This window comes from Ornithorhynchus anatinus, chromosome 19, assembly GCF_004115215.2.
Source record: "Ornithorhynchus anatinus isolate Pmale09 chromosome 19, mOrnAna1.pri.v4, whole genome shotgun sequence".
Classification (NCBI taxonomy): domain Eukaryota; kingdom Metazoa; phylum Chordata; class Mammalia; order Monotremata; family Ornithorhynchidae; genus Ornithorhynchus; species Ornithorhynchus anatinus.
The window spans coordinates 10,679,585-10,704,613 of NC_041746.1; the positions used below are offsets into that span (position 1 = coordinate 10,679,585).

The 25,029-nt window shown below is 40.5% G+C and overlaps 1 protein-coding gene, 1 long non-coding RNA gene and 1 other non-coding gene across 4 annotated transcripts in view; all 3 read left to right on the forward strand.

The window, feature by feature from the left end:
• The first annotated feature begins 3,884 nt into the window (after window positions 1-3,884).
• Window positions 3,885-16,363, forward strand: LOC120639006. Its single transcript, XR_005661089.1, has 4 exons — window positions 3,885-3,994; window positions 10,462-10,538; window positions 15,669-15,718; window positions 16,222-16,363. It is a non-coding gene; the product is annotated as an uncharacterized LOC120639006 (long non-coding RNA).
• On the forward strand, window positions 10,767-10,904 carry LOC114805763. The gene has a single exon (XR_003753787.1). It is a non-coding gene; the product is annotated as a small nucleolar RNA SNORA7 (small nucleolar RNA).
• A 1,000-nt stretch (window positions 16,364-17,363) lies between the features above and the next one.
• Window positions 17,364-25,029, forward strand: part of LOC114805656 (spermatogenesis-associated protein 7 homolog) — a 55,814-nt gene continuing 48,148 nt past the window's right edge. For both annotated transcript variants that reach the window (XM_029047038.2, XM_039914821.1), the window contains exons 1-2: window positions 17,364-17,526; window positions 17,720-17,794. In XM_029047038.2, the coding sequence (XP_028902871.1) occupies window positions 17,752-17,794 (43 nt within the window). In that variant the 5' untranslated portion in view covers window positions 17,364-17,526; window positions 17,720-17,751. The remainder of the gene's footprint in view (window positions 17,527-17,719; window positions 17,795-25,029) is intronic.

Genomic DNA, 25,029 nt, shown 5'->3' on the forward strand with positions numbered 1-25,029 from the left:
TGCTGAGGCTTAGGCAAAGCCTAGGCGTGTTGGGTTTTATTTAACCAAACCCTTAATGTTTTTCCTTATGAAAAGGGAACAAAGGTCTTTTGAAAAGTATTTGGAAATCCTGGTATGAATGATGTGTACGAATCAACCCGCAATGCAATAGGCTGCTGCTTCATTTAGCAGGAAAATGAGGACTTTACATTGGTTGTAGCATCAGTAAGGGGCATTTTGAAGAAAAAAAAATTGGTTCTGTTCATCTTAAACCACATTAGTTCTTAACATTTGCTAGAACTTTAAAGTGTGTCCCAAGCAACGTATGTAGTATTTTCATTTCTGTCTTTGGGGAAGGCTGATGTACATCGGTTCTCCAGCAGCAGAGTTGCAAACAAAATGCTTCTCAATAATTTTGAAATACTGTGTCAAGTTAAACACCAAGCTGTGCTTTTGCTTGTTGTTCTAGTTGCAAGCATTTCTTAAGGTTGCTCTGCTTGTTCTTTCAAAATGCGGAGGGGGGCGGAAAAAACTCAAACTGATTAATAATGTTTTTCTTGGGGTTTGTTTCTTTGGGGGTTTTTTGAGTCACACAGTTCAGTATTTACATAAGTGGAATCCTGGCTATTGCTAACTGGTTCAGCTATGTTTGTTCAGCCACTGTTTCGTAGTTGAAACCATGGCTGTGTCTCTACGGTTCTTCCCCTTTTAAAATGTCCTTAAATCTTCCTTTTCCAGTTCTGGTGATTTAATAATTTGGAATTACTTCTTTATGAATTCTCCTTCTGGAGGTGTTAGGATAATGGGTGATTAAAAACAAAAAGAAATTGCCTCCAGAATGAGTTTCTGGCCAAAGCTCATATTCTTCATATACTTAGAACTCCCTACTGGGAGCTGTTGGAAGCAATAAAAGCAAAATGTATTGCCAGTTTAGGAGCAGGAGGAAAATAAAGGGTTAAGTTTCAGTTGTAAACCATAAAAAAACTGTTTGCTCCAAATACACTATAAATCATTGTTATGGTGTAAACATTTCTGAAAACATGGAGTTAGAAGGGTTTTGCAGCAAAATAATTTTAATCTAAACTTGTAAATCTATCACTTGGTGGAACCCATTCATGAAAATTCCAAACCACAGACCCTGCCCTGTCTCGGGGAGAAAGAAGTCAGTGGCTTTTTTTTTTGTGGGGTAGGTTAAATTTTTCAGTCCCTAGAATATACTTTAGAAGCCTGGGCATGGCTTAGAGGAAAGAACATGGGCTTGGGAGTCAGAGGATGTGGGTTCTAATCCCCTCTCTGCCACCTATCTGCTGTGTGACCTTGGGCAAGCCACTTCACTTCTCTGTGTCTCAGTTACCTCATCTGTAAAATGGGGATTAAGACTGTGAGCCCCTCATGGTACAACCTGTTTACCTTGTATCTACCCCAGTGCTTAGAAAAGTGCTTGGCACATGGTAAGCGCTTAACAAATACCATAATTATTATTAACTCCATTTCCAAAGGGTTCCATAGGAGATTGAGTCAATTCCACTTCCCCGAGAGAACTGGAGCAGTTTCACCATCCTCTTACTGGTGAGATCAGTCAGCATTGGTACTTTGATAATCTGAAGACCTTTATAAATAGTCAGTAGAAAACAAGGCATTGGTGAACGGAGGAGCAAAGAGATTTAACCTGGAATTTAACTCTCTAATCTCATTCCAGCATATTTAAAAGCAAGCTGTATTTCCTCAGTTATTTTTAATCCCAAATTGGGATGGCTGGAACCAATCCTTATTTGTAGTGTTGATTACCTCCTGCGATTTCAGAAATTAGGCCTTTTCAGAAGCTCCCTGAGGATGGGATTGGATCCACCAACTCCATTGGACTATCCCAAGTGCTTAGTACAGTGTTCTTCATGCAGTAAGCATTCAATAAATACCACTGGTTGTTAAATGGGCCATTGACATTCGACCTTATTCCACAGGCTATTCCTCAGGTAGGATTAAATTAATCCTCTCTTGAGCTGTAAGAGTTGTAATAGATAGCCATACACCACTCAGCTCCTTAGACAGCAGAAACTGGCGTGACGCTAGAGCAGTGTCTGGAGGCCAATACGATACTGCTGCCATCCTGTTTAAGTCTCTCAAATCATGGGTTAGCCTTCTTGATTCAGTTGTCTACTTTTTTTTATATTGTGGCATTGTTGGTCAGTGTCCTGCCCATGTAGCAGAATTTTGTCCATCAGTCAATTGTACTTATTGAACTCTTACTGTGTGCAGAACACTGTACTAAGCTCTTGGAAAAGTACATTATAACAATAAAACAGACATTTTATGACAACATTTATCTCTATATTGCCAATATCAAGTTTTGGTTGTGTATATGGCTTCTCTGGTATATCAGTTTGGTTTTCTTCAAACATATCATCAGCCCACAATGACTGGCTCATTCAGTGAAGTGGTTTTATAGTAGTTTGTATGTCACCTTGGAGATGTGTGTCTCAAGGACAGATACCTGCTTCCAGCAATCCTTGAATGACCGTCTCTAGGATTTTGAATAATACTAGAAGTCTGTTGAGTGGAAGACTTCCCTGGGGATGCAACATATGTATCCAGATTTCTCGTTACTACTTCCAACATGGCTCTGTGGAATAATCTGAACAGATCCAAGCCTGCAATCCTAAAGTAAATGCAGGATGCTCGTAAAGGATCAACTACAAAAGAAGGCTGGATTATTCATTCCATAAACTTTCCTGCAGACACTGGACAGGCCACCCTCCACCTCCCATTAATAGGCACTAGGGAACTTAACTAGCAAATATTAAATGATAAATGAGTCAGATTCCCTGCCTCATTTTCAGGTAGTGGGGGGGGGGGGGGGAGTGAATTCCCAAATATGGAGTCTGAGGTTCTAATTCTCAAGGGTGACTATAGGTTTAGAAGTCTGTGGAATTTTCCTTAGAATGCTAGGGAAATTCCTAGCACTACTTCCTAGAATTGACAGTATTTTCAACAACGATTTTAAGGGGAGGGGAGAAGTAGGAGACTGAAACCAGTCTCTCCATCTTTTGCCTGGAGAGAAACATTATAGGGAGCTCGGACCAAATGCGAGTAATTTCCACTTTGAGCCAACACTCCCAAAAATCAGAGTTCAGAGAGACAGAAGGGGGCATCTTCAACATCGAGAAACGTGGTAGAAGAGCATCTTATCAACACACTTTTCCACTCATTATCTTCCCTGAAGACTTTTCTCCCTATTGGTTATTCTGCATTAGTTCTGCTCACAGAATCGTATCGTCCTACCTGGAAGGTTTCGCCACAGCGGGAGAGTCAAAAGCGTCTGGGTGGACAGGAGGCCTTTATTTCAAGGATGGAAGTGGGGGACAAACCGAGGCTCGACCAATATGGTTACTGATAGGATGGCATTTTCTGTGAAGTCGGTGCGTGGGAAAAGAATCGGGGAAAGAGGCAAGAATCAACCAGTTTAATCGATCGATCAGTCGTGTTTAGGGAGAAAGGGGGGAAAAGGATGAGGGGTGGGGAGAGCCAATTGACAGGGAAGGAAGAGAAGCAGGAGATAAGGATGAAAGGAATGAGGAAATAAAAGGTTAAATTGGAGGGGATTGGGGAGAAGAGGGGAAACAGAGAGGGAGGTGGAAGGGAGGAGGGAGGGAAGCAGAAAGGCGTGAGCTGGAGGGAGGCGAGCGGCTCGTCGAGTGTCAGACACGGAAAGCCACGTGCGAGCGCAGCCCGGGGCAGGGGCAGGGGCAGGGCTCGGGGCAGGGGGAGGGCCCGGGGCAGGGGCAGGGGGAGGGCCCGGGGCAGGGGCAGGTGGAGGGCCAGGGGGAGGGCCAGGGGGAGGGCCCGGGGCAGGGGCAGGGCTCGGGGCAGGGCCCGGGCAGGCCTGGGCAGGCCCGGGGTGACCCAGGCGACCGGCTTCCCCCGCCACAGTCCGGCCCCGACAGGACGGGATGGAGACAACGCAGGGGCCCGGAGGGCGGAATGGCGGCGGCAGAAGCTGCTGCTGCTGCTCTCGGGGGTAAGAGCCACAACCCTTCCCTCCCTCAGAACCCCCTTCCTCTTTCCCTCCCTCTGATCCCTTCCCTCTTTCCCTCCCTCAGATCCCTTCCCTCTTTCCCTCCCTCAGATCCCTTCCCTCCTTCCCTCCTTCGGAACCCCCTTCCTCTTTCCCTTCCTCAGAACCCCTTCCTCTTTCCTTTCCTCAGAGCCTCTTGCTCTTTCCCTCCCTCAGACCTCCCCCGCAACCTCTCTCTCCCTCCCTCAGATCCTCTTCCTTCCTACCACCCTCAGACCTCCTCTCTCTTTTCCTCCCTTCTCCCTTCCCTCCTTCCCTCCCTCCCTCCCTCCCTTAGAACCCCCTTCCTCCCTCATCCCCTCCCTCAGATCCTCTCCCTTCCTCCCTCCCTTAGGCCCCCTTCCTCTCTTCCTCCTTCCCTCAGGTTCCCTTTAATAATAACAGTACTGGTATTTGTTAAGCGCTTACTATGTGCCAAGCATTCTTCTAAATGCTGGGCCAGATGCCAGGTTATTAGGGTGTCCCACATGGGGCTTACAGTCTAACCATTTTCCAGGTGAAGGTGAGTGAGGCGGAGAGGTGTCAAGTGACTTGCCCAAGGTCACACGACTGACAAATAGCGGAGCTGGGATTAGAACACATGTCCTCTCACTACCCAGCCCGTGCTCTTGCCACTAGGCCGTTACCCCCGAGAAGGACTGTCTCTTTCATCATTGCCCGGCCCGATGGGTTGCAAGGGCGTTTGTCAGGATAGTTAGATAGGGGAGTGGGCAGTAACAACAGAGGAGGGGGCCAGATTTAATTACTATCACTATTCCTGGAGAAAAGCCCCCACCCATTTCTCTCCAAAAAAGGAGGAAGGGGATGAGGACGAGAGAGAGACACATTTCCTTAAACGGTGAGCTCCATGTGGGACAAGGGACTGTGTTCAAGCTGGTTAACTTTTATCTACCCCAGTGCTTAGAACAAGTACCTGACACAGGATGTGTGCTTACCAAATGCCATGATACTACAGTTGCTAAGTGTTGTGGTAGATAAAATACAATCAGACAGTCCCGTATCTAGAGAGAGAATAGGTATTGAATCCTCATTGTACTGATGAGAATCATTCAATAAATTAATCATATTTATTGATCACTTACTGTGTGCAGAGCACTGTGCTGAGTGCTTGAGAGAGTACAATATAACAGAGTTGGTAGACATGTTCCCTGCCCTTAGTGAGTTTACAGTCTAGAGGGGGAGACAGATTTAATATAAATAAATAAATTTTGCATATGTACTTAAGTGTTGGGGGAGAGGGAGAAATTAAGCGACTTGCTCAAAGCCCCATAATAAGCAAGTGGGAGAACTGTTATTAGAACCCAATTGCCCTGATTCTCAGGCCTGTACTCTTTCCCCTAGGCCACAATGATTCCACAATTTCCCTTTTTTTATTATTATTATTATTATTATTATATTATTTGGGGAGAAGGTGTGAGGTATTTGGCACCTGCATAGGGCCGCTTCTCTGCTCCTGAGTGGAAGCTCCTTCTAGAAAAACTCCAGACAGGGCTTTCCAGAGTAGATTCAGCTCCTGGCACGAGGTGGGTATTCAGAAATTTATGAACGATGCAGTAATATCTTCACTGCAGTACTGGCCTGAAAAGAAGTTAGTATTCCATGCTTATGATTCCTGTCCTTCTTTAATACTTTGGACTCAAATCAGATCCCCCCCTTTAGATCCATCACCCTTTCCCCTCTGTAGTTCCTCTTAAACTAAATTTTGAGCTGTTCGTATTGCCAAGTAAAGAAACTATAAAGCTGGCTGAGGGGAAGTATCCCCTGAATTGTTTCCTGTGTTGTTGGAAACAAGGTTAATAGGGTTAGATTTGGATGGAATGTGAATGTTAGTTGAGTTCCATAACTGAGAAACCTTACAGTGTTGACAGTAATCCCATTGTGTACTTTAAAAGGTCAAAAGTTGTGAACCTGAACAGCAGAGTGGAATGGGAGTGGAAAAACTTGATTTTAGAAGTTGATTTTTAAAACATTATATTAATGCATCAAAACAGAAGGAAATACTTGGAACCTAATAGTTGGTCTGGCTGCTCTAAGTTCATATTTCATGCACCTTTAATTTTTAACTTTCTAACAGCGACAAATAACCCATTTAATTTCAGAGAAGGAAGAGCTGTGATATTCTTCCTATCTGGCAACTAGAAATAGCAGTTGTGCAAGTTAGGGGGTGTGGCTGCATGGGGCAAACTGAGAGTTAAAGAAAATTAAACTGACCCATGGAGTAGATCTAAAAGGAGTAAAGGCTTTGTGACCAGTAGCATTTCCCACAAACCAAAGAATAGTTTCACAGTGTTTATTCATGATGTGAAAAACAGTACTGGCTATCCATTGGTCTTTTGAGATTCAGAGTATACATAGTGTATCACTTTTGACTACAGATGAGATTAATTCATTCAATCTTATGTATTGAGCACGTACCATATGCCAAGCAGTGTACTAAGCGCTTGGGAGAGTACAGTACAACAACCAACAGACACATTCCCTTCCCACAATGAGCTCACAGACTAGCAGAGGATATAGATATTAATAAATAAATTATAGATATATAAATATGGTCAATATACATACATAACTCAAGGAGCCTTTAAAATGAAGTCATCCAATTATGTGCAAAGCAGATATTCTAATCAAAAATAGGAACTAGTACTTTAAAGTTCAAATAAAAAACAGTGTCAAGTGAAAGAAATAAATGTGCTAGGTTTTAGGTGGCTTTTTAAAAACAATTACTACCAAAACCCGCCACAAGGAAGTTCAGATTGGGGGAAAGAAATTCATTTCCAAATGGGATAAATAGGATTGAAAGTATGAAGGTTAAAAAAAACCCTTAAAAAACGAAAATCAAAATATTTTTGAAGTTTACTTTTATAAATTATCCTTGTTTTCAGCACTAGCTTTTCGCTGCTCTTTTGCAGTTTTTTCAAATGTCATATGTTAGTACCAACAAGCAAGATGAAAGAGTTCATCTGTTTATATTTGTGAAAAATTGCCTCCCAATCTTCAAACTTCCCCTTTGTGATTTCCTCTAGTTCAGACTGAATGAGCATATGGAATATGAAATAGAACATTTGCAAGAATTCAGTGCCAACCAAGAGAGAGATCATTTAGGGCTGTGCTGGGCCCTAGGCATTGGAAGTTGGAGATCCCCAGAGTAAAATTTTCCTCCTTCTGAGGTGCCGACCTACTCTTAAATGAACTCTGTGTCTCTGCAGAGTGATTTTTAGACCCAAATGGTGGCATAGAGGAGGGAGAAATTAGGGAAAGGGCAAGATGCTAGTAGGTAGCTCAAGGAGAGAAGTACTTTGAGTTGGATGGTTTCAGCCACTCCTCTCCAATCCAGTGCTCTTTCAGGTGCCCTATCACGTTATGGAGGTTACACAGCATTTAGCTGTCATCTTTAATCTTGCATACTCACATATTCCTGAAGCATTTACATACGTATCTCACAAACCCAGTTAAACCTTAACTCATACATATATCCCCTTTTTCTTCTTCTTCCTATCTATAAATTACTTTAGTGTCTGTCTCCCCCACTGGATTATTACCATTTCAGCTTCTCCCACTCCCTTCTTTGTCACCCTTACACGTGATCTGCATCCTGTATTCACCCCTTCCTCAGCCCCACAGCACTTATGTACCTATATGTAATTGATTTATATTAATGTTTGTATCCCATTCTTGACTGCAAGCTTGTTGTGGGCAGGGAGCGTATCTACCAACTCTGTTATTAGTCCAGTGATCTGCTCACAGTAAGTGCTCAATAAATATGAATGACTGAATGAGTAAAAAAAGTTTGCCACATCAGACTTGGGAACATTTAGCAATAACAGAATCAAAGTGCACATGCTGTGTCACTAATTTGAGGGAAAAATACTGACCCAACCCAGATGATTGACAGAGCATAGGGAGTTTTACCAAATAAGCACCAGGCCTATATTCTTGTTAGATGCTCTTCACCCAGTAGGTGCTTAATACATGTTTGTTAACTGACTGATTGATCTCTTTGCAGTTAGAAGTAAGCAGTACTTGATTGCATATCCAAAACAGCCAGAAATTACACAGGAAAAGAATCTTACAATTTTCATTCATTGTCTTGCTAGAAGAAAAGCTATTGAGGGATAGAATAAATTACCATCTTCCATAACCTACTAAGATTTAAAATGTCACTATTGATGAATATATGTTTTCTAATGTGTACCCAGGCTAGTAATCTATTGAAAAGATATTTTAAAAGAAAAAGACACACGTATAACCTCACCGTCAAGGGTGGAAGGGTGTGAATCTGGGCCCTGAAGTTCTGAATTCTTGTAATTAATAGCACTGAAATAAAATCAAATAAACAAATGATATTGAAATGAAAGTCGGGTCCAGTTTTAACTCAGGTTTCCAAACAAGTTCCGAGTCCCAGTGATTTGGGCAGAGGATTAACTGAGCCACCTAAGAGGGTTTTTGTTAAAGTTCCTTGGACTGTATTTTTACCAGTGGTTTTATTGCCAGCTCCTGTCATTTGTGTTAGAGATGGAAAGTTAGCACTTGAAAGATTTGCTTTTCACACACTGCAGTGCCTATGGGCCTCCACTGTGGTATAGGCTGCTTTGACCTCAACTACATGTCTGCTTTCCTTCATCCATTTCCATAAAAATAACCATTAGTTTAGGGAAGGAAGAAGGAGGTGGGAGAGGGGAGAAATACCGAATGAGCTTAATGCTGTACTGTAGTGAGCTTCCTGGCAAAGCTAAGCGTCCTATTGCAGCAGCTGCAAAATGAATATGGCTTTTCCTTCCCTTCTCTTTTTCCAATCATTTTGTTTCTCTCTATTCTGTAACTGTCATGGAAGAGATTACCCATGTGAGCAATGAGGGGGCTTGAGCTAACAGCTGTAGACTAACAATGATCAAATGTGAAAAGTAACCTGAAGAGGATGAGTTTGTACAATACTTCTATCTTTGTCCTTACTCCCTGATGCATGAGTTATGATTTATAGTCCCCTAGGAAGGCTATTACCCAAGTTTGAAGAGGGCGGCTTCTCTAGTGAGGATCTCTCCTCAGGGCAGTATGTGCTACTTTGCCATTGACAAAAATGGAAAAAAAAAAAAAGGCAATAAATGTGAATTCCAATTCCACACAAATTACACTTCCATGCAGAAATCACTTTAAGTCCCTTTCTCTTTTTTGTTCCTTTAAGGCAACTTTTTACAGTTTGCTTTTTGTTTTCGGGAAGGCAGGTTTTTGTTCATACACAGAAGAGAGGGGAAAAGCAACAGAGGAGAAACTAAAGGGACAGCATAGACAAGGAAGCAGCAAGGAAAATAATTGAAAATATATAAAAGAGACTAAAATACGAGGCAGTAGAGAGTCAGGCTACAAGTTTCAGCATTCATTACCTTTTATATCTGATTATTTTTCCTTTCAAGTTTAATATCTTGATGTCAGTATTTTAGCTCTTCAACTGATTTTTTTTAAAAAAGGAAACTTCTCTGGGTAATAAAAAAAATTCTGGTAGAGAACAGCCCTCCTGAGTTACTGTTCACTTTGGGATCAATTGACTTTTTAGTCTTCAAACTCCCATTAAACCCAGCCTTGTACCAGACTCTCTAGCTCTGTGTGATAACATTTTTAAATGAACTCTCGCTAGTATGAGGACCGCAGGTTTTACAAAACCAAGCAGGTCAGCAGAGAAACATAGTGCAGTAGTATAGTGGTTTGGGGAATGGTCATCGCTTTGAGTACAGTGGGAGAGTAAGCTCTGTTGGAATGGGTCACAGATGATTCTCAAATGTGAAGTGATCCAAAGCTGCAGAAACTGGCGGGTTTAAAATACACATGTCATTTTCTTCTGTCAGTGAAAACTTAATAGTTTCCTTCAAGGAAACTTTGAGTACGAGACAAGAACAGTAAAGCTGTCAGTATTCATAAGTCTTATGGTATTATTACAAGAATGCAAGAACATCTAATATTTTTGATCTGAGCTTTAAACTTTTATAGTGTAGAATTCATCAAACTGCGGCCTATCCGAAAATCCTCCTTGAAAGCAGAAATAAGTGTTAAAATATGTGTCTTCCAAAAGCAATTTGAATTCATCGCATTCTAGTTTTATTACTTTCCCTTTTTTCCAATACTATGTTTTTTTTTAATCTTGAATTTTTCATCTGTGAATGTTACCATTTTACAGTGTCAGAGGAAAACTCCATCAAAACCTAATGGTAAGAGTAGTGCACACACGAACAGAAGACTAATCTAGACAGAGCAATCACTTCTTCATTTTCCAGGAAAGCCACAAATTTTCCTTGAAATTCTAATATAGATTCAGTTTGAGAGGAGGTGGCAGTATGAACCAAAATAGTTAAAGAATTTTATTTCAAAGCACATAATGATTATTTAACATATTTGTTCATTTTTATTTTTCTGCAAGCTAGAGTCCAGAAAATCAAATTCTGAATGTTGGTTTTAAGTCTTTCCCGTCTTCAAGTGACTTCCCAAAGTCACGTAGCAGGTAAGTGGCAGAACCGGGATTAGAACCCAGGTCCTCTGGCTCTCAAAGCAGTTCTCTATCCACTTGTCCACACTACTTCTTCTCTTGGCAACCACCAAAGAGTTCTTGCCATCTCTTTAAAATCCCTTCTGTATCTACAATGATAGTGAAGTCATCTCTGCTCAAGTGGTGCTGAGACACAGTACATGACTCCAAAAATGTCCTTTGGGTGTATGTACCGGTCATTGGTCCCTCTCAGATTCGCACCTGGAGAGTTTCCAGTACTCTACCAGTCTCGGCTACGGGAGGGAGAGTCAAGCAGAGGCCTGCCTATTCCAATCCTAGTTCGGGCAGTGGCTAGAGAATGGAAGGCAATCTGCTACAAATCAAAACTCACCTGTGTTGGGCAGCAGTGGCATGGGAGAGAGTCGAGGGCGGGGACTCGAGTTTACTGCATGGAAGGAGGTAGTGGTAAGCCACTTCCATATTTTTACCAAGAAAACTATGGATATATTACCAGAATGATTACAGGTGGAGAGCCGGGCACTTTGGGAGAGATGTGTCCGTGGTGTCACTATGGGTCAGAAACAATTCGACGCATGAGACGAGACAAGAGGTCCTTGGAATGGTTTCAGTCCATAGCCTTCAACCTCACAAACCTACCACTTGTTACACTTGCTTCCTAGCTTCTCCTGAATGTTGCACTTGAAGGCTTTAATGAATCTCCCTTTTTCTGGGATTGTGCATATTTGCAAGGTGTTATAGATACATAGCTCATCTTGCTACCGTAAATTTTTTTGGGGGGATGGTATTTATGCATGGCCACATGCACACAATTGCCCTTCTTAAGCAGAGGTTACCGATATCTGTCTATATGTGGATGAGAAGATTGATGTATGACCAGTGGTCCCTTCCATAATGTACAGATTGTGGTTTTCAGTCTCATATTGTTTGTGATTCTCCCTCATTCTCAGGTTCTTCATAACAGCTCTGTTCAAAATAAGTTTCTACATCTCTGCCCGCTACAGAAAGGATGAGTCTGCTGCTGTTGCCTTATCCCAGTATTCCCAAACTGTGGCCCATCCATTGAAGTTGTGTCTTATGGTGTCCTTTAAAGTGTTTCTTCTATCCACTTCTAATTATGTTTTCATTTGTCAGACTTTGACTTTGGGATTGGCAGAAAATTCTCCTGAACCTATTTATCCCAACTATAAATGTGCCAGGTCAAAGATCTTATTTCCTTTGAGTTACTTATCTAAAGCACCACCAGAAATCTCTGAGAAAGTCAAAGTCCCTTCCTACTCTCTTCAGAAATGTGTGTCATCTCCCTCTCCCTACCCAGAAACACACACACGCATTTATTTTTCCTAAATCAAAAAAGGAGCCCTCTAGGGCAAAAATTGCAGCCACACAATAAGCATATCTCCTCCTGTAAAAGGTAGAGACTGACCATATCTGTACAAGCAGCTGACATCTCTCTGGGCAATAATTTATGGTCAGAATGGTGAATTCTAGCTGTGTTCACCACATGGCCTGGATACATGATCTAGCTGCACTCTGTCATAGCTGGAACTCTCTGTTCCAACCATAAATTATGTTCCTGAGCAGTTATAGCCCCTAGTGTGTGGTACAAGAAAATATCATTTCCTAGCACGAATGGTAGGAAAAAGCATAAGGCAACATTCCTCTGGAACTGCTTGTTGTCCTGCCTGGGCTTATTCTGTAAATAAAATTTTTCTTTTCCTCATTTTATTCCATCTCCAGGCTGCAACCTCCCTCCCTTTCCTTCTCTGCCCCAGTCTTTGGCAGATCATTCCCCTTCCATATCATCAGGAGGAATTTAGCATTTCTCCTGCTGTCTTTCATATTTTTGCATTTGCTGCAGTGTATAATAGCTTGATGGCAGGCCCTTAATGTACTGTCTTTCATTTACCTGATTTAGTGAACATCTGATTCCCCTTATGTAGCTTTTACAGAATCAGTTAAATAGTGGTATTTAGTGAGTCCTTGCTTTGTGCAAAGCACTGGATTAAACACTGACAGTACAATAAAGTAAGTAGGCACAATCCCTGACCTCAAGGGACTGACAGTCCCACTTAAACCCTGTAGGAATGTGGGTGATTGGCCGTCTATGTTTTTGTTGTTGTATTTTTATTATGCAATTTGTCAAGAATTGAAAAACATTAAGATATTTCCTAGATCCTTCTTTTCTGAGCTTCCTAAAGCTACTGTTTGCAAAAATTGTAGGTGTGAACCACACCATCTGTCTCTACCAAGAAAGGGGCCCTATCACACTGAATTAGTTAAATGTTTTGTTCTTCAGAAATTACCATAGAACTATTATTTAATATTTATTAGTTGTCAGGTATGCAGAATGTCGAAAACTGTGATTTCCACCCTTAAGAGGTTTGCATTTTACTAGGAGGCTTCTGTTGTTCCAGCACTGTCGATTTCTAATAATGATCTAGAACAGAAATGTTATACCCTTTTTAGAGATTGTATCCATGCAGTCCCAAGTTTTCACTTGAAGCACACTCAGGTCTGCCATGATGCATGTTTTCAGTACACGTTTTGACCTGGGCACTCCTGGGAAATTAGGGAAAGTTGGTTAAAACAATGTGAGCCTGTTGGATACAGCTTAATGTGCTACTGGAAAGGTCAGTGTGTGTACTGCATTGAACACAGTGTGCATCACCATTTTACAGATGAAAAAACTGAGGCAAGAAAACAATATGTGATTTGCTCAAAGTCATACCACAGGCAAGAGACGGAGCTGGGATTTAGAACCCAGACCCTCAGGCTCCAAGGTCTGTGCTCTTTCTACTAGGTCATCCTACTTCAAATGTATTTGTAAGTTCTCTGTAAGGGTAGAAATAATAAGTGAACAGTGAAAGAGAAAAATATGAAAGTCTCAACCATAACTGTTCTGATGAGTAAAGCGGTCCGCTCAAACTTGTAATGTAACATTCAGCAAAATTGATTAGGCACCACTGTAGGTCAGAAGTAGCTCCTGTGGGAAGAAAGAGGAAAACCAAGACGCAGTCACTGATCTCCTAACCGAGGAATGGGGCATAAAGAGATTTAAGAGAAGCAACAACAGAAATATAGACATGTGATTTATAGATGTATATGTATATACAAGAGGATAGATGGGAGTCAATGGAGGGACTAAAGTCAGAGGGAGGTAATATGGGAAGGCTTAATAGAGAAAGTTGATATTTGGATAGAGTTTTGAAGCGAGAGGGAAGAATGGACTTTGGCAAAAAAAAAAAAAAAGGAAGTAATTCCAGACATTTACAATGATTCAAAGGTGGGAAATTCATGATTGCAGAATGAGAAGCAGATTTGCTCAAGTGGAGTAGTTGTAGAATGAAAGGTGATGGCAGATGGCTTTAGAACTCCATTTTATACTTGGAAAAATAATAAGAGGTTTCCCTTCCCTACTTAGGTATGTTTTCCCATAACTAGTTTAAAAAAAACAACCTGAATTAAAAAGAGTTTCTGTTACAAAGCTCCACCCAATGAAATATCTGAAAATGTAACTGTTATATTGTACTCTCCCAAGCGCTTAGCACAAAGTAAATGCTTAATAGATATGATTGATTGAAGGTAAACATCATTCAGGCAGAACCCACTTTATCGGTCTCATCAAATGTGTTTTGTTTTTTTTCCTGAAGGAAGGTTGGGATCTTCTTATTGCCAAGGTAGCTTCTGGCATATGACATTCTTATCACTCATAATTTTCTCCTGAGATGAGTGGCAGACTGGTCTGTAATGGAGTGCATTTTAATTACCTGGAGCCACAGAAAGAAAAATAATAGCAAAAAACAAAGTCTCAGCAATCACTCTCACATCACAGAGCTCTAAATGAAGCTAGTTCTGTAGTTCTCGTGAAAGAAATCTCAATTTGTTGAACTCAGAATTTTCCCTGCATAATGACTGGCAGGATTAAGCCCATGAAAACACTAGACATGGTTGCCATGACATCCCAATTACAGCCCTCTTTAATTAAGTGTCTGAATTGTGCTCTGTCACTCCTGCCTTCACAAAGCTGGTGTACCAAAAGAAAGGCTCCACAAGAGTATATTTTCTAAAGAAAGAAGAATATGGGAAGTAAAGTTTAGAATCATAAAACCCTCTCTAGATTTCCATTTGGATTTTTAAATCACAGCCAGGCATCCATCCCTTTTTCTGGCCCAAGATTTCTTTGTGAAAAGGTTCTTAGTCTGTCGATCCTTGGAAAAAAAATCTCAAAGGAAGCATTTTTCTGAGCAGTTTATTCACTTTTTAGTTGAATCTTTGCTTCATTTATGGAATGTATTTCCTCTCTGTGAAACACACCAACTGTTTATACAATCAGTCAATTGTATTTATTGAGCATTTACTGTGTATAAAATATCTACTCTCTCCTTGAAGTTTCAGGTGGCAGAGAAAGTCATTATTCTTCCCTCTCCTATTCACCCCAAACCTGGGAAAAGGAACAAAACCCTCCTCTCCTCTTTCCCTTCAATATTACCTCCCCTGGATGTATTTCCACTTGGAGAAAGGAACCATCCATCTCCTAGATGCAGGCTGAGTGCTCTAACTGAGAACAAAATGGCATTGGCTAACCAACCTCAGACTTTCCAGGGGCTCCACGCCCAACCCCACCTGAAGTCCCACCCCAAAGCAGTGCAAAAGTGAAGCATCCATGACATGTAGGGATAATTCAATCAAGCAAGAGTATTTTTGTGTGTGTGCCCCCTGGGAAGTGACTTAGTGGATAGAGCACAGACCTCAGAATCAGAGGACCTGAGTTCTAATTCCTGCTCCACCTTTTGCCTGCTGTGCGACTTTGGGCAAATCACTTCACTTCTCGAGGCCTCAGTTTCCTCATCTGTAAAATTGGGATTTAATACCAGTTCTCTCTCCCACTTAAACTGAGTCCCATGTGGGATCGGAACCATGGTCCAACCTGATTATCTCGTATCTACTGTAGTGCTTAGTACAGTACTTAGCACATAGTAAAGACAACAAATACTATCATTATTATTATCATTGCTGTGTGCAGAGCACTGTACTAAGGCTTGGGAGAGTTCAATAAAATTAGTAAACAGTATTTCCAACCTCAAGGAGTCAACACTAAGGTGTCATTCTTCCCATTTCATTTAGAATCGTGGAGCAGTCACCTCCTTGGAAAGATTGCAGACTCTTCCCCTAAGGTGAGGGGAGCTCTTAAGTTCTTTAAAAGCAATAGAAACATCCTTTTGTTAAAAGGTATGGATCACACACTTCTTCCTCCTCATCCCAGTAGATTGGATCCATTAATTAAGCTCATTATGGCCAGGAAAAGTGTCTGCTAATTCTATTATATTGTACTCTCCAAACACTTAATACAATGCTCTGTACATAGTAAGTGCTCAATAAATATTGTTGGTTGATTTTAATTAAGAATGCCATTTACTTGAAAAACATTACTTTCATTGTTCAGTATTGTTGGATTTGTTAATTCAACTGAAATGTAATTTCTTGTGTAGTTCATCAGACTTTTTCCTTTATAAATTTGCTTTACAATTTGATTGTTAATCATGAGGAGACTTTTAAACACCTTAGTTTAGATGGGTTTTTTTTTAAATTCATGCGATGCATAAAAATTTGCCGTAGTTACCTATTGGTAGGGTTTTTAATAAATTGTCTTTATTTGACTATGACTTTGTCTCCCCAGGGCAAGTGACAACTGTAATTTACTCTCAAAATCAGGAGAAGTGGGATTTTTAGTCTGAATGATAAAAACAATGTGGCCTAGTAGAAAAAAAATGGGCCTTGGAATCAAAAGACTGGGTTCTAATCCTGGCTCCACCACTTGTCTGCTCCGTGACCTTGGGCAAGTCAGTTAACTTCTCTGTACCTCGGTTATCTCATCTGTAAAATGGGGATTAAGCCTGTGAGCCCACGGTGGGACATGGACTGTGTCCAACTTGCTTTGTTTATATCTACCCCAGAGTTTAGTACAATGCTTGGCACATAATAAGCACTAAACAAATACCATTAAAAAAACAATCTGGCTTATTCATGTTAATTACAATCACTGAGTAACTAATCAACTTTCCACTTCACTTGACTACATAGTACAGCCAATGATTTGACACTTCTATGATGATTTTAGACCCTAAGCCTAAAACTATTTCAGAGATACCTGTTGTGCCAGTTAATCTCCCTCACTGACACCAAATTGCCACTCTGACAATACATTATTAGAAAGTGGTTTTAGAAAGTCATATCAAAAGCAAAATTAAGCATTGTTTCTACTGAATATCCTAGGCCTCAGTTATGTTACCCAGAAACCTGCTGTTTTTCCTGTTCCTTAGCTCAACGGCTCCCTCCCTTCAAAATGTAATCACAGCATGTTTCTACTGTCACATTTTGAAAATGTGAACATAGAGTATTTTTCTGGTATATAGCTCTTGATTATTAGATGATTATTTTAGAAACACTTCTGTAAAAGGAAATCATTTCTGAAGCAATCATGCAAAAAATACTTCTCCTGAGGGATAATTTTATTTTCTGCCTGGAAAACCACCCTGGTAAAAAGAGATTGGTTAATAATATCTAACCTGTTCAAGAACTGAAATAGAAATAATTTCTACCTGGGAAGCCAGAAAATAAGTAGGTCTGGGTTTTGATAGTGCTTAGGCTTTGAGAATATGTCCCTGTTTTGTTTAAGTGAAAAGTGTTTAAAGGAATTATTTTATGTGATGATGAGACTATGAAAGGACTTTTATACTCCTATATTATACCCCTGTTCTTCCTCCTGCTCTCACTATTTGTAAATGGTTTGCATTTGCCCGTCTTCCCCAGTTAGATGGTAAAACTCCTTCCAGTGCAAAGCCTACTTATTGATCCTACTGAAAGAGTCCTGATCTGGGAACCGGTGTTGTTCTTCCATTTCTGCCTGAAGCTGGCTGAAGTGGTGAAGACCACACATGAACTTCACAAGGTGCTGCAGCCCCTACCTGTCTGCTTGCTCTCTGTGAGTTCTCAAGTTTCAATATCAAGGCTCATCCACTGTTACCGAGGGACCATTCTGCCATCACCAGCATCATCATCATCATCATCATCATCATCACCTTTGCGGTCCCACATCCTTACTGCAGTGCTCTGGACTCAGTTGCTTAATCAGTACCACTGATGAATTAATAAGACTGTGTTTTCTTCTTTTGCAGATTCCCAGCCATTTTCTATCCCCAAGTATTCAATGACTGGATTGTTTAAGGGGCATATGAGCATCAAAAGTAGCCGTAAGTAAATGATTAATAAGTTCTAAGTAAAAACTGTGTGTCCTGTAAAATGAAAAAGAATGTTGAATATTCTATGAACTGTAGTTGTTTCTAATTTCCTAATTTTTCAGTGATAATAGAAAATGCAAGCAGGAGAAATAATGCTGATTTATCTGACTTTGAATTTCTGTGGCTCAAGAATAAGAAATCTGATTCTACATTCAAATAACCCAGTATTGATATTGTTATATATGTGTACATATAAATATGTAATAGAATATATATAATATGTATAAATATTTCCATTTTTATGGTATTTGTTAAGCGCTTAAGGATCAAGCACTGTTCTGAAAGCTGGAGTTAGATACAAGTTAATCAGACAGTCCCTGACCCACGTGAGGCTCTCAGTCTAAGTAGGAGGGAGAAGAGGTATGAATCCCTATTTTGCAGCTGAGGAACTGAGGCACAGAGAAGTTAGGTGACTGGCCAAATGAAACAAGCAAGTAGTAGAGCCAGGATTGGAAGCCAGGTCCTCTGACTCCCAGGCCTGTGCTTCATCCGTCCATTAAGCCATGCTGCTTCATTCAAATATGAACCTGAAAATGCTTATAGTACTAGTTTTGTTTGTGTATAGATGATGAGACAAATGAATAACTGTCAATCCCATCCAAACTGAGTGCATGTAAAGATTGACACCTGCTGCACTTCCATACTTGTTACCCATAGTGCCTAGTGTCATTTTAATTCCTACCATTTTGTGTTGCAGTTTGCCTGAAGCCTCTGTTTCTGTAGGGGTCACACCATTTCCTAATTGCTGTTCCTAAAAAGCCAGTCTGTCTTCTGCTATTCCCCAAGCGTCTACCACAGTTTGAGGTTTTGCTAGATTATGTCTTTAAAACACTTCTTTTGTCCATCCTATTTGTGATTACCCCATTTCAGCTCACTACAGAGTAGCCTTCTGGGTATTTTGCTGTCTTTTAGTTCCTGTCCAACAAAGGTCGAATGTTACAAGCTTCTATGCTGGTGATCCGACGGTGTTCTAGACCCTTATTGTTTATGATTTTGCCTTACATTTGGTCAATAAACCAAGCAATAGTGTTTGAGTGCTTACTGGGTGTAAAGCACTGTATTCAGCACTTGGGAGAATGCAATATAATAGAGTTAGCAGATCTCTGCCCACAAGGAGCATCCAGTCTAGAGTGGGAGTCAGACATTAAAATAAATTACAGCTGGGGGAATGGTGGAATGTAAGGATATGGTCATAGGTGCTGTAGGGCTGAGGGTGGGGTGAATATCAAGTGCTTAAGGGTTAACTGATCCAAATGAGTAGAAAGGGCGAAAAGGGAAAATGAGGGTTTAGTCAGGAAAGTCCTCTTGAAGGAGATGTGATTTTAGGAGGACTTTGGAGGAGGGAAGGGTGGTGGTGCATTGAAATTGTTGTTTATTTTGGCCCATTAGTAGCCCCAGTGGAACTGCTGTAGAAGTTTCATTTGCCAACTCTAGTAAATCCAGGTCTCCCAGCCCTTAGACAGGTGTCCGTTTGCTTTTTATGCATTGAGTTAGTCTGAATCTTGAGTCCATGTGAGTGCCACACTCTTGCAGCTCCTCAAAGGTCATGCTAGCTTTCTTGATTTAGTTTTCTACCTCTCTGTCTATCCTTACATCATTGGATAGTGTGCAGTATTGATAGCTGAAACCTTCAGTGAGAGCATTCAGTTCCATGTCCCCAATGGAGAGCTTTCGTTGCACTTGGGGTTTTCCGGGCAGAGATAAGCACATCATCTCAGTCATCTCCTGAGTATTTATCAGTCCAGAGTGCTTTACTGAGTCTGTGAAGCATACTGTTGGACATTTCACATCCTGATGGAGTAGTGTGATAAATCACAATAATCCAAGCATCAGACTGTCAAGGACAGATTGGTTCCATCATCAGATGTTAAATCACTGACACACTGAGTCACACAAACTGATTTCCAAGCCCTGCTCTAGCCGTTGTGCAAATAATAACCTTAAATCCTTGCCTAACCTTATACCTAGCCAGATTAAGAGGGGTCCAACCTGATTGGTTGACAATTCATTTTCTCAGTGATTGAACTTTGAATTTTTGCACCAACTTTTTGTATTTGGGGATTCCTGATCATTTAGCATTGGATTTTTGACAGTTGGTCATTCATGAGACCAGAGGTTCCACAGATGTGAGACTCTGCCTGAATGAATATTGTCATTTTTTGTCAACTGGAGGGAAAAATGTTGGATTGTTTCAATTACCAGTACACTTCCTTTAAGAACTATTTACTCTTCCCAAAATGACATTTTTTTCTAAGTAATAATAATAATTATGGTATTTAAGCACTTACTTCGTGTAAAGCATTGTTCTAAACACTAGGGTAGATACAAGGTAAACAGGTTGTCCCACATGGGGCTCACAGTCTTAATCCCCATTTTACAGCATGTCTGTTCCCTCTGACTTTCAGTTCTCAAATTCATTTTTGATTACATTGTTAAGGAAAGGCACTATAATCAGGATGATTTTTTATTCAACTGATAAAGATTCCCTTATTCTAAAGGCGCTCTCATTATTTTTATTTCTCTGTATCTTCTTCATTTACACAAAAAAATGATGTGATTCCCTTCTTAGTGATTTGCCTGAGAGAGCCAATTTAAAAAAAAATCTCAGATGAATGATAGACCCCAAAGGTGTTCTAATAGATCTCCTACTGAGAGATTTAGTTTATTCTTCCATGTTTTTTGTAAATGTATTTTTTTTTACATTTTGCTTGCATCTGTCTTCAGACTGTAATTTGGTATGTAATGAATATATTTGAAGAGGGATTTCAGGATTCCTATTTAGAGTAAAAATAAACCACTCTTGGTTCTTTGATTCTTGATACAAATGAAGATAGAAATAACCCTGCATGCATCAATAGTGAAGCCAGAGAGTCAAATTTTCTTGGGAAGGCAATCACATTTTTTTATAGTATTTAAACACTTACTATTTGCCAGGCACTGTACTATGAGCTGGGGTAATCAAGTTTGACACGACCCATGTACCCCAGGGGGCTCACAGTTTTAATCCCGATTTTACAGATTAGTTAACTGAAGCTCAGAGGAGTGAAGTGATTTGCCCAAGGTCACACAGCAGACAAGTGGTGGAGCCGAAATTAGAACTCAGGTCCTTCTGCCTCCCAGATCCACGGCCTATCCACTAGGCCATGCTGCTTCACAATTGCCAAAGGTTCATTGTTGGTTACAAGCATCCTCCTCTCTTCTCTTGGAGCCAGTTTAGTCAGTCAAATGTCTACTGGGTGCCGAATGTATGCCAAGCTTGGTACTGGGCTTATTATGTGCAAAGCACTGTGCTAAGTGCTGAGGTCAATAAAATGCAATCAGGTCAGGCACAGTTTCGTTCTTACTTGGGCCTCACAGTCTAAGGGGGAGGATTATCCAGGACTCTTACATCATTTCCTTCTGGTTTCTGTCTCATGTCTTGTGCTGATATTACTGTTCATTAACCCCTTCCCAATGGCAAGCATCAGAAGCAATAGAAGGAAAGCCTAAACACAGTATTCCATGTTCATTTTGCAACATGGCCCACAGATCTAGGTGTAGAAGATTTAAATGGGTTTTTTTAACTCAGTTTTGGGCTTCATTAAAATATGTTGCCCCTCTTCCCCGTTACCCTAGACCATCTAAAACTGACTGGATGTTTGAAAAATCAAGTTATTCCTTTTGGTAGTAAACTTGCTAAATAAGTTACTGAATGGCTCAATTATATCCCCCGTTCATATGTTCGTCATTTTCCAAAAAAAGTAGGCCGAAGCTTTCCATTTCATGTTTAATCTCCACCCAAATACTTTCCCCCCTTGCGGAAAACCCCTTCAATCATTTGCAAATTATGAGTGTGGAAAAAATGAATACTTCCTATTATTTAACAAGGCAAACACGAACAGCTACAAAACCCATATTATGGAGCTACTATTCAAATATGACAACTTGAAAACCTTAAATGAAAAATGGAACAGTCCTCAATAAGGCAAGCTGTGCCTTTATTTCATCTGGGAGAAATGTTGATTTGGAATGAATCAAATCAACCTATTCTTCTTTCCACTTTGATGAAGACTAACAAGGTTGTTGTGGAAAAGGAGCACTGAAGGAAGAAGGGCCAACAAAATAGTTGGTTTCAAAGTGTGATGTGGGATGGTGGAGAACAAGGAAATTTTCCAGGCATCAGCTTCTAATCTTTGACTTCCTTCCAAGAACTTACTCTCCCCCATTTTGCACTGCATTCACCTACCAGATGCCAATTTCTGCTTTTTTTTGCTACCATTGTGTACAGCAGCTGTTAGAATTTGGCCAGATTCTTCACCCCTTCGGGTCCCCTGAGCTTTTTAATCATTGCTTTGCCCCACGAATTCACATCTATTAGGTGTTGGAATGTGAATTTGGGCAGATCCAGAAAGAGGAAAAGAATGCTTTATTCAGAATTGGCTCCCCTATTTGAACTGCTAAGAGGAAGTGACCAGCAACAGGAACCAGCAGGGAGTGACAAACAGCATGGTTTAGAGGAAAGAAGATGGGCCTGGGAGTCAGAGGACGTAGGTTCTAATCTTGGCTCTGCCACTTGTCTGCTGTGACCTTGAGCATCTCATTTAACTTCTCTGTGCCTTAGTCACTTGCCCTGTAAAATGGGCGTTAATACTGTGAGCCCCATGTGGGTCATAGACTGTGTCCAACCTGATTAGCTGGTATCTATCCTGGCATTTAGTATCAGGCCTGCCACATAGAGAGTGCTTAAGAAATACCTTTTAAAAAGCCCTCAATTTTAGAATGGTTTAAAATCAAAAAGCTTTTCCTTTCATCCCCTTCCAATGAAAATTGATAGGTCATCTGAAGAGACTTTAAGCTTGTTGTGCTCAAGGAACATGGCTACCACCTCTGTGGTATATACTCTCCCAAGTGCTTTGCACACCGTAAACGTTCAATAAATACCACTGACTGAGTGACAGACAGAACAAGTGATAGGTTACTACCTTTCTCCTTGGGAGTTTGGTAGCTTGCTGACTTTACTCAAACCCAGCGGTATTTATGCTTTGAATTAATAAATGAACCATAGAATGCTAAAAATAAATGTTGAATGGCAGCACATTAAAACAATTAGTCTGGCTTACTGCCTGGTAAATAAGCAAGCTTAGAAGCCAGCGGATTAACTTTCCTCTTAGCAATGCCTTTTCGCAAAGGGATGTGAAAAAATAAGCAGTGCAGTTCAGAGGTAAAAAACACTCTGATATGAATTTTTGATGCATTTAAAGAAATTATACATCATATTGCTATGTTCTTTTATTATGAATTTATGTTAATATTTACATTTGTTTTGGTGAACTTACTGTTTCATTGCTGGAAATGACTCATAACATTGATTCATTAATTAGTTTATTCCATACATGTATTTTCATTGATGGTAATCCAGTGATGAAAGTTCTCTGTGGTAAATATTCTCTTTATTTACATAGAATATTAAGGTAGGAAGATATCAAGAGACATTTCTTTGAGTTGAATCAGTGGTATTTGTTTAGTGCTTACTATGTGCAGAGAGCATTGTACTAAGCATTTTGGAGAGTACAGTACAACAGAGTTGGCAGAGACTCACAATTCAACCTAGAAAGGGTTCATTCTCCAGAGTCTTTCACAAAAGGGGATTCCCCCAATCTCCCTCTCTAACCCAGTCCCATATTTGATATGGGGGGGGGGGAGGGCAGAGGGGGATGATCATGATAATATTAAGTGTTTCCTTTGTGTTATATACCGTACGAAGTACTGAAGGAGATGAAAGATTCAGACCAGACATAGATGTAATTAAAGAAGGATTCTACATTAAATCCATCATGATGCAAGTTTAAGCCTGGATCCCCTCCTTCTGCTCTCAGGAAAGATATGTAATAACCGGTTCTCATCCTTTAAAATGCATAAGGATCCTCACTAAAGAAACTGGCCATACATTGTGGCTGAATTTTTATAGTCCATCTGGAGCAATTTTAGAGAAATATTTAAATACCTGGAATTGGAGCTATCCTGACTTTGCTTGATCAGCTTGCCTTGCACCGAACCCCATTTTATGTAACTTATTAAAGTAGAACCCCAGCTAGAACTATGATAAACTTAGATTTTGTGTGACTCTGGCATATATTTCTCTCTGCGGTCTGTCTAGCAACTTTGCATAGGGACTAAAAAACAAATCCCTTCTCAGCACAGACCTGGGTGGGGGCACTTTATTGTTCAGTAACTCGAAACTGTGCTTCAGGACAACCACCTCATGAGTGTCTTCCATCTGTGATTCCTCTGGGAACTTGGAAGGATATAATGTTTGGGACTCAGGCCCAGTTATTGCGTGATTGGCACTTCCAGAAAACCAAGCTGTGGGTTTTTCCACCTTTCTCCCAGTGGCAGATATGTTGGACCAGAGAAAATTCCAGCGGAAAATCAGCATTTTTCTCTGTCGACTCAAAAGCGGACTAGGTGAGAGTGCCAGAAATAAAGGAAGCCAGAAAAAGGAAAATATGGAAAAGGAAAAAGGAAGTGGCAGAGGAAACTATCAAAATTTGGGCCAGAAAAATGTAGTTGCAGCCAGGTGTGGGAAAGGAGAAACTTGATGGTGAAAGAGAGATGTGGTGGGGAAAGTGATGGGTTAAAGTTGCTCAGCACTTTAAAATTTATGCATTACCTGGCCCAGAATGTCTAAGACCCCAAATGAGTGAATTCCAGCTTGGCTGGAGAATCCAAGCATTTAAAGTGAGACAGAGTAGCTGGGGTTGCTTAGCACATTTAATAAAGTAGTCTTCAAAGCAGCTGAATGTGGAAAAAAACAATGATTAGATGATATAAACAATTCTAACAGAAGTACTTTTAGTCCCTAAGGGGGAAAAGCCTAAAGGTGAGATAAAGGTTGTACATTATATTATGTTAATCCCTAATATCTGCCCAAACTGCTCATGCCAAAACTTGAGTGGAAGATGCAATCCTTGGATGGTTTAATGTGTTTTGTTTTCTTCTCCAAAATTCCCAACAAGAAGCCACTATTGGCATTCTTAGGTCTTCTGCTGAAATATAAAGTAACTGCAGATGAAAGCCAATGAGAGCTCATTGATGGCTGGAAGTTTCTAAAATGAGATCCAATTTTGTTCATGAGTAAGAACAGTCTAACTTCAATACATTTCTTTTAAATGAAAAGCATGAAATTGGTCCTTATTTTAACGGGCATC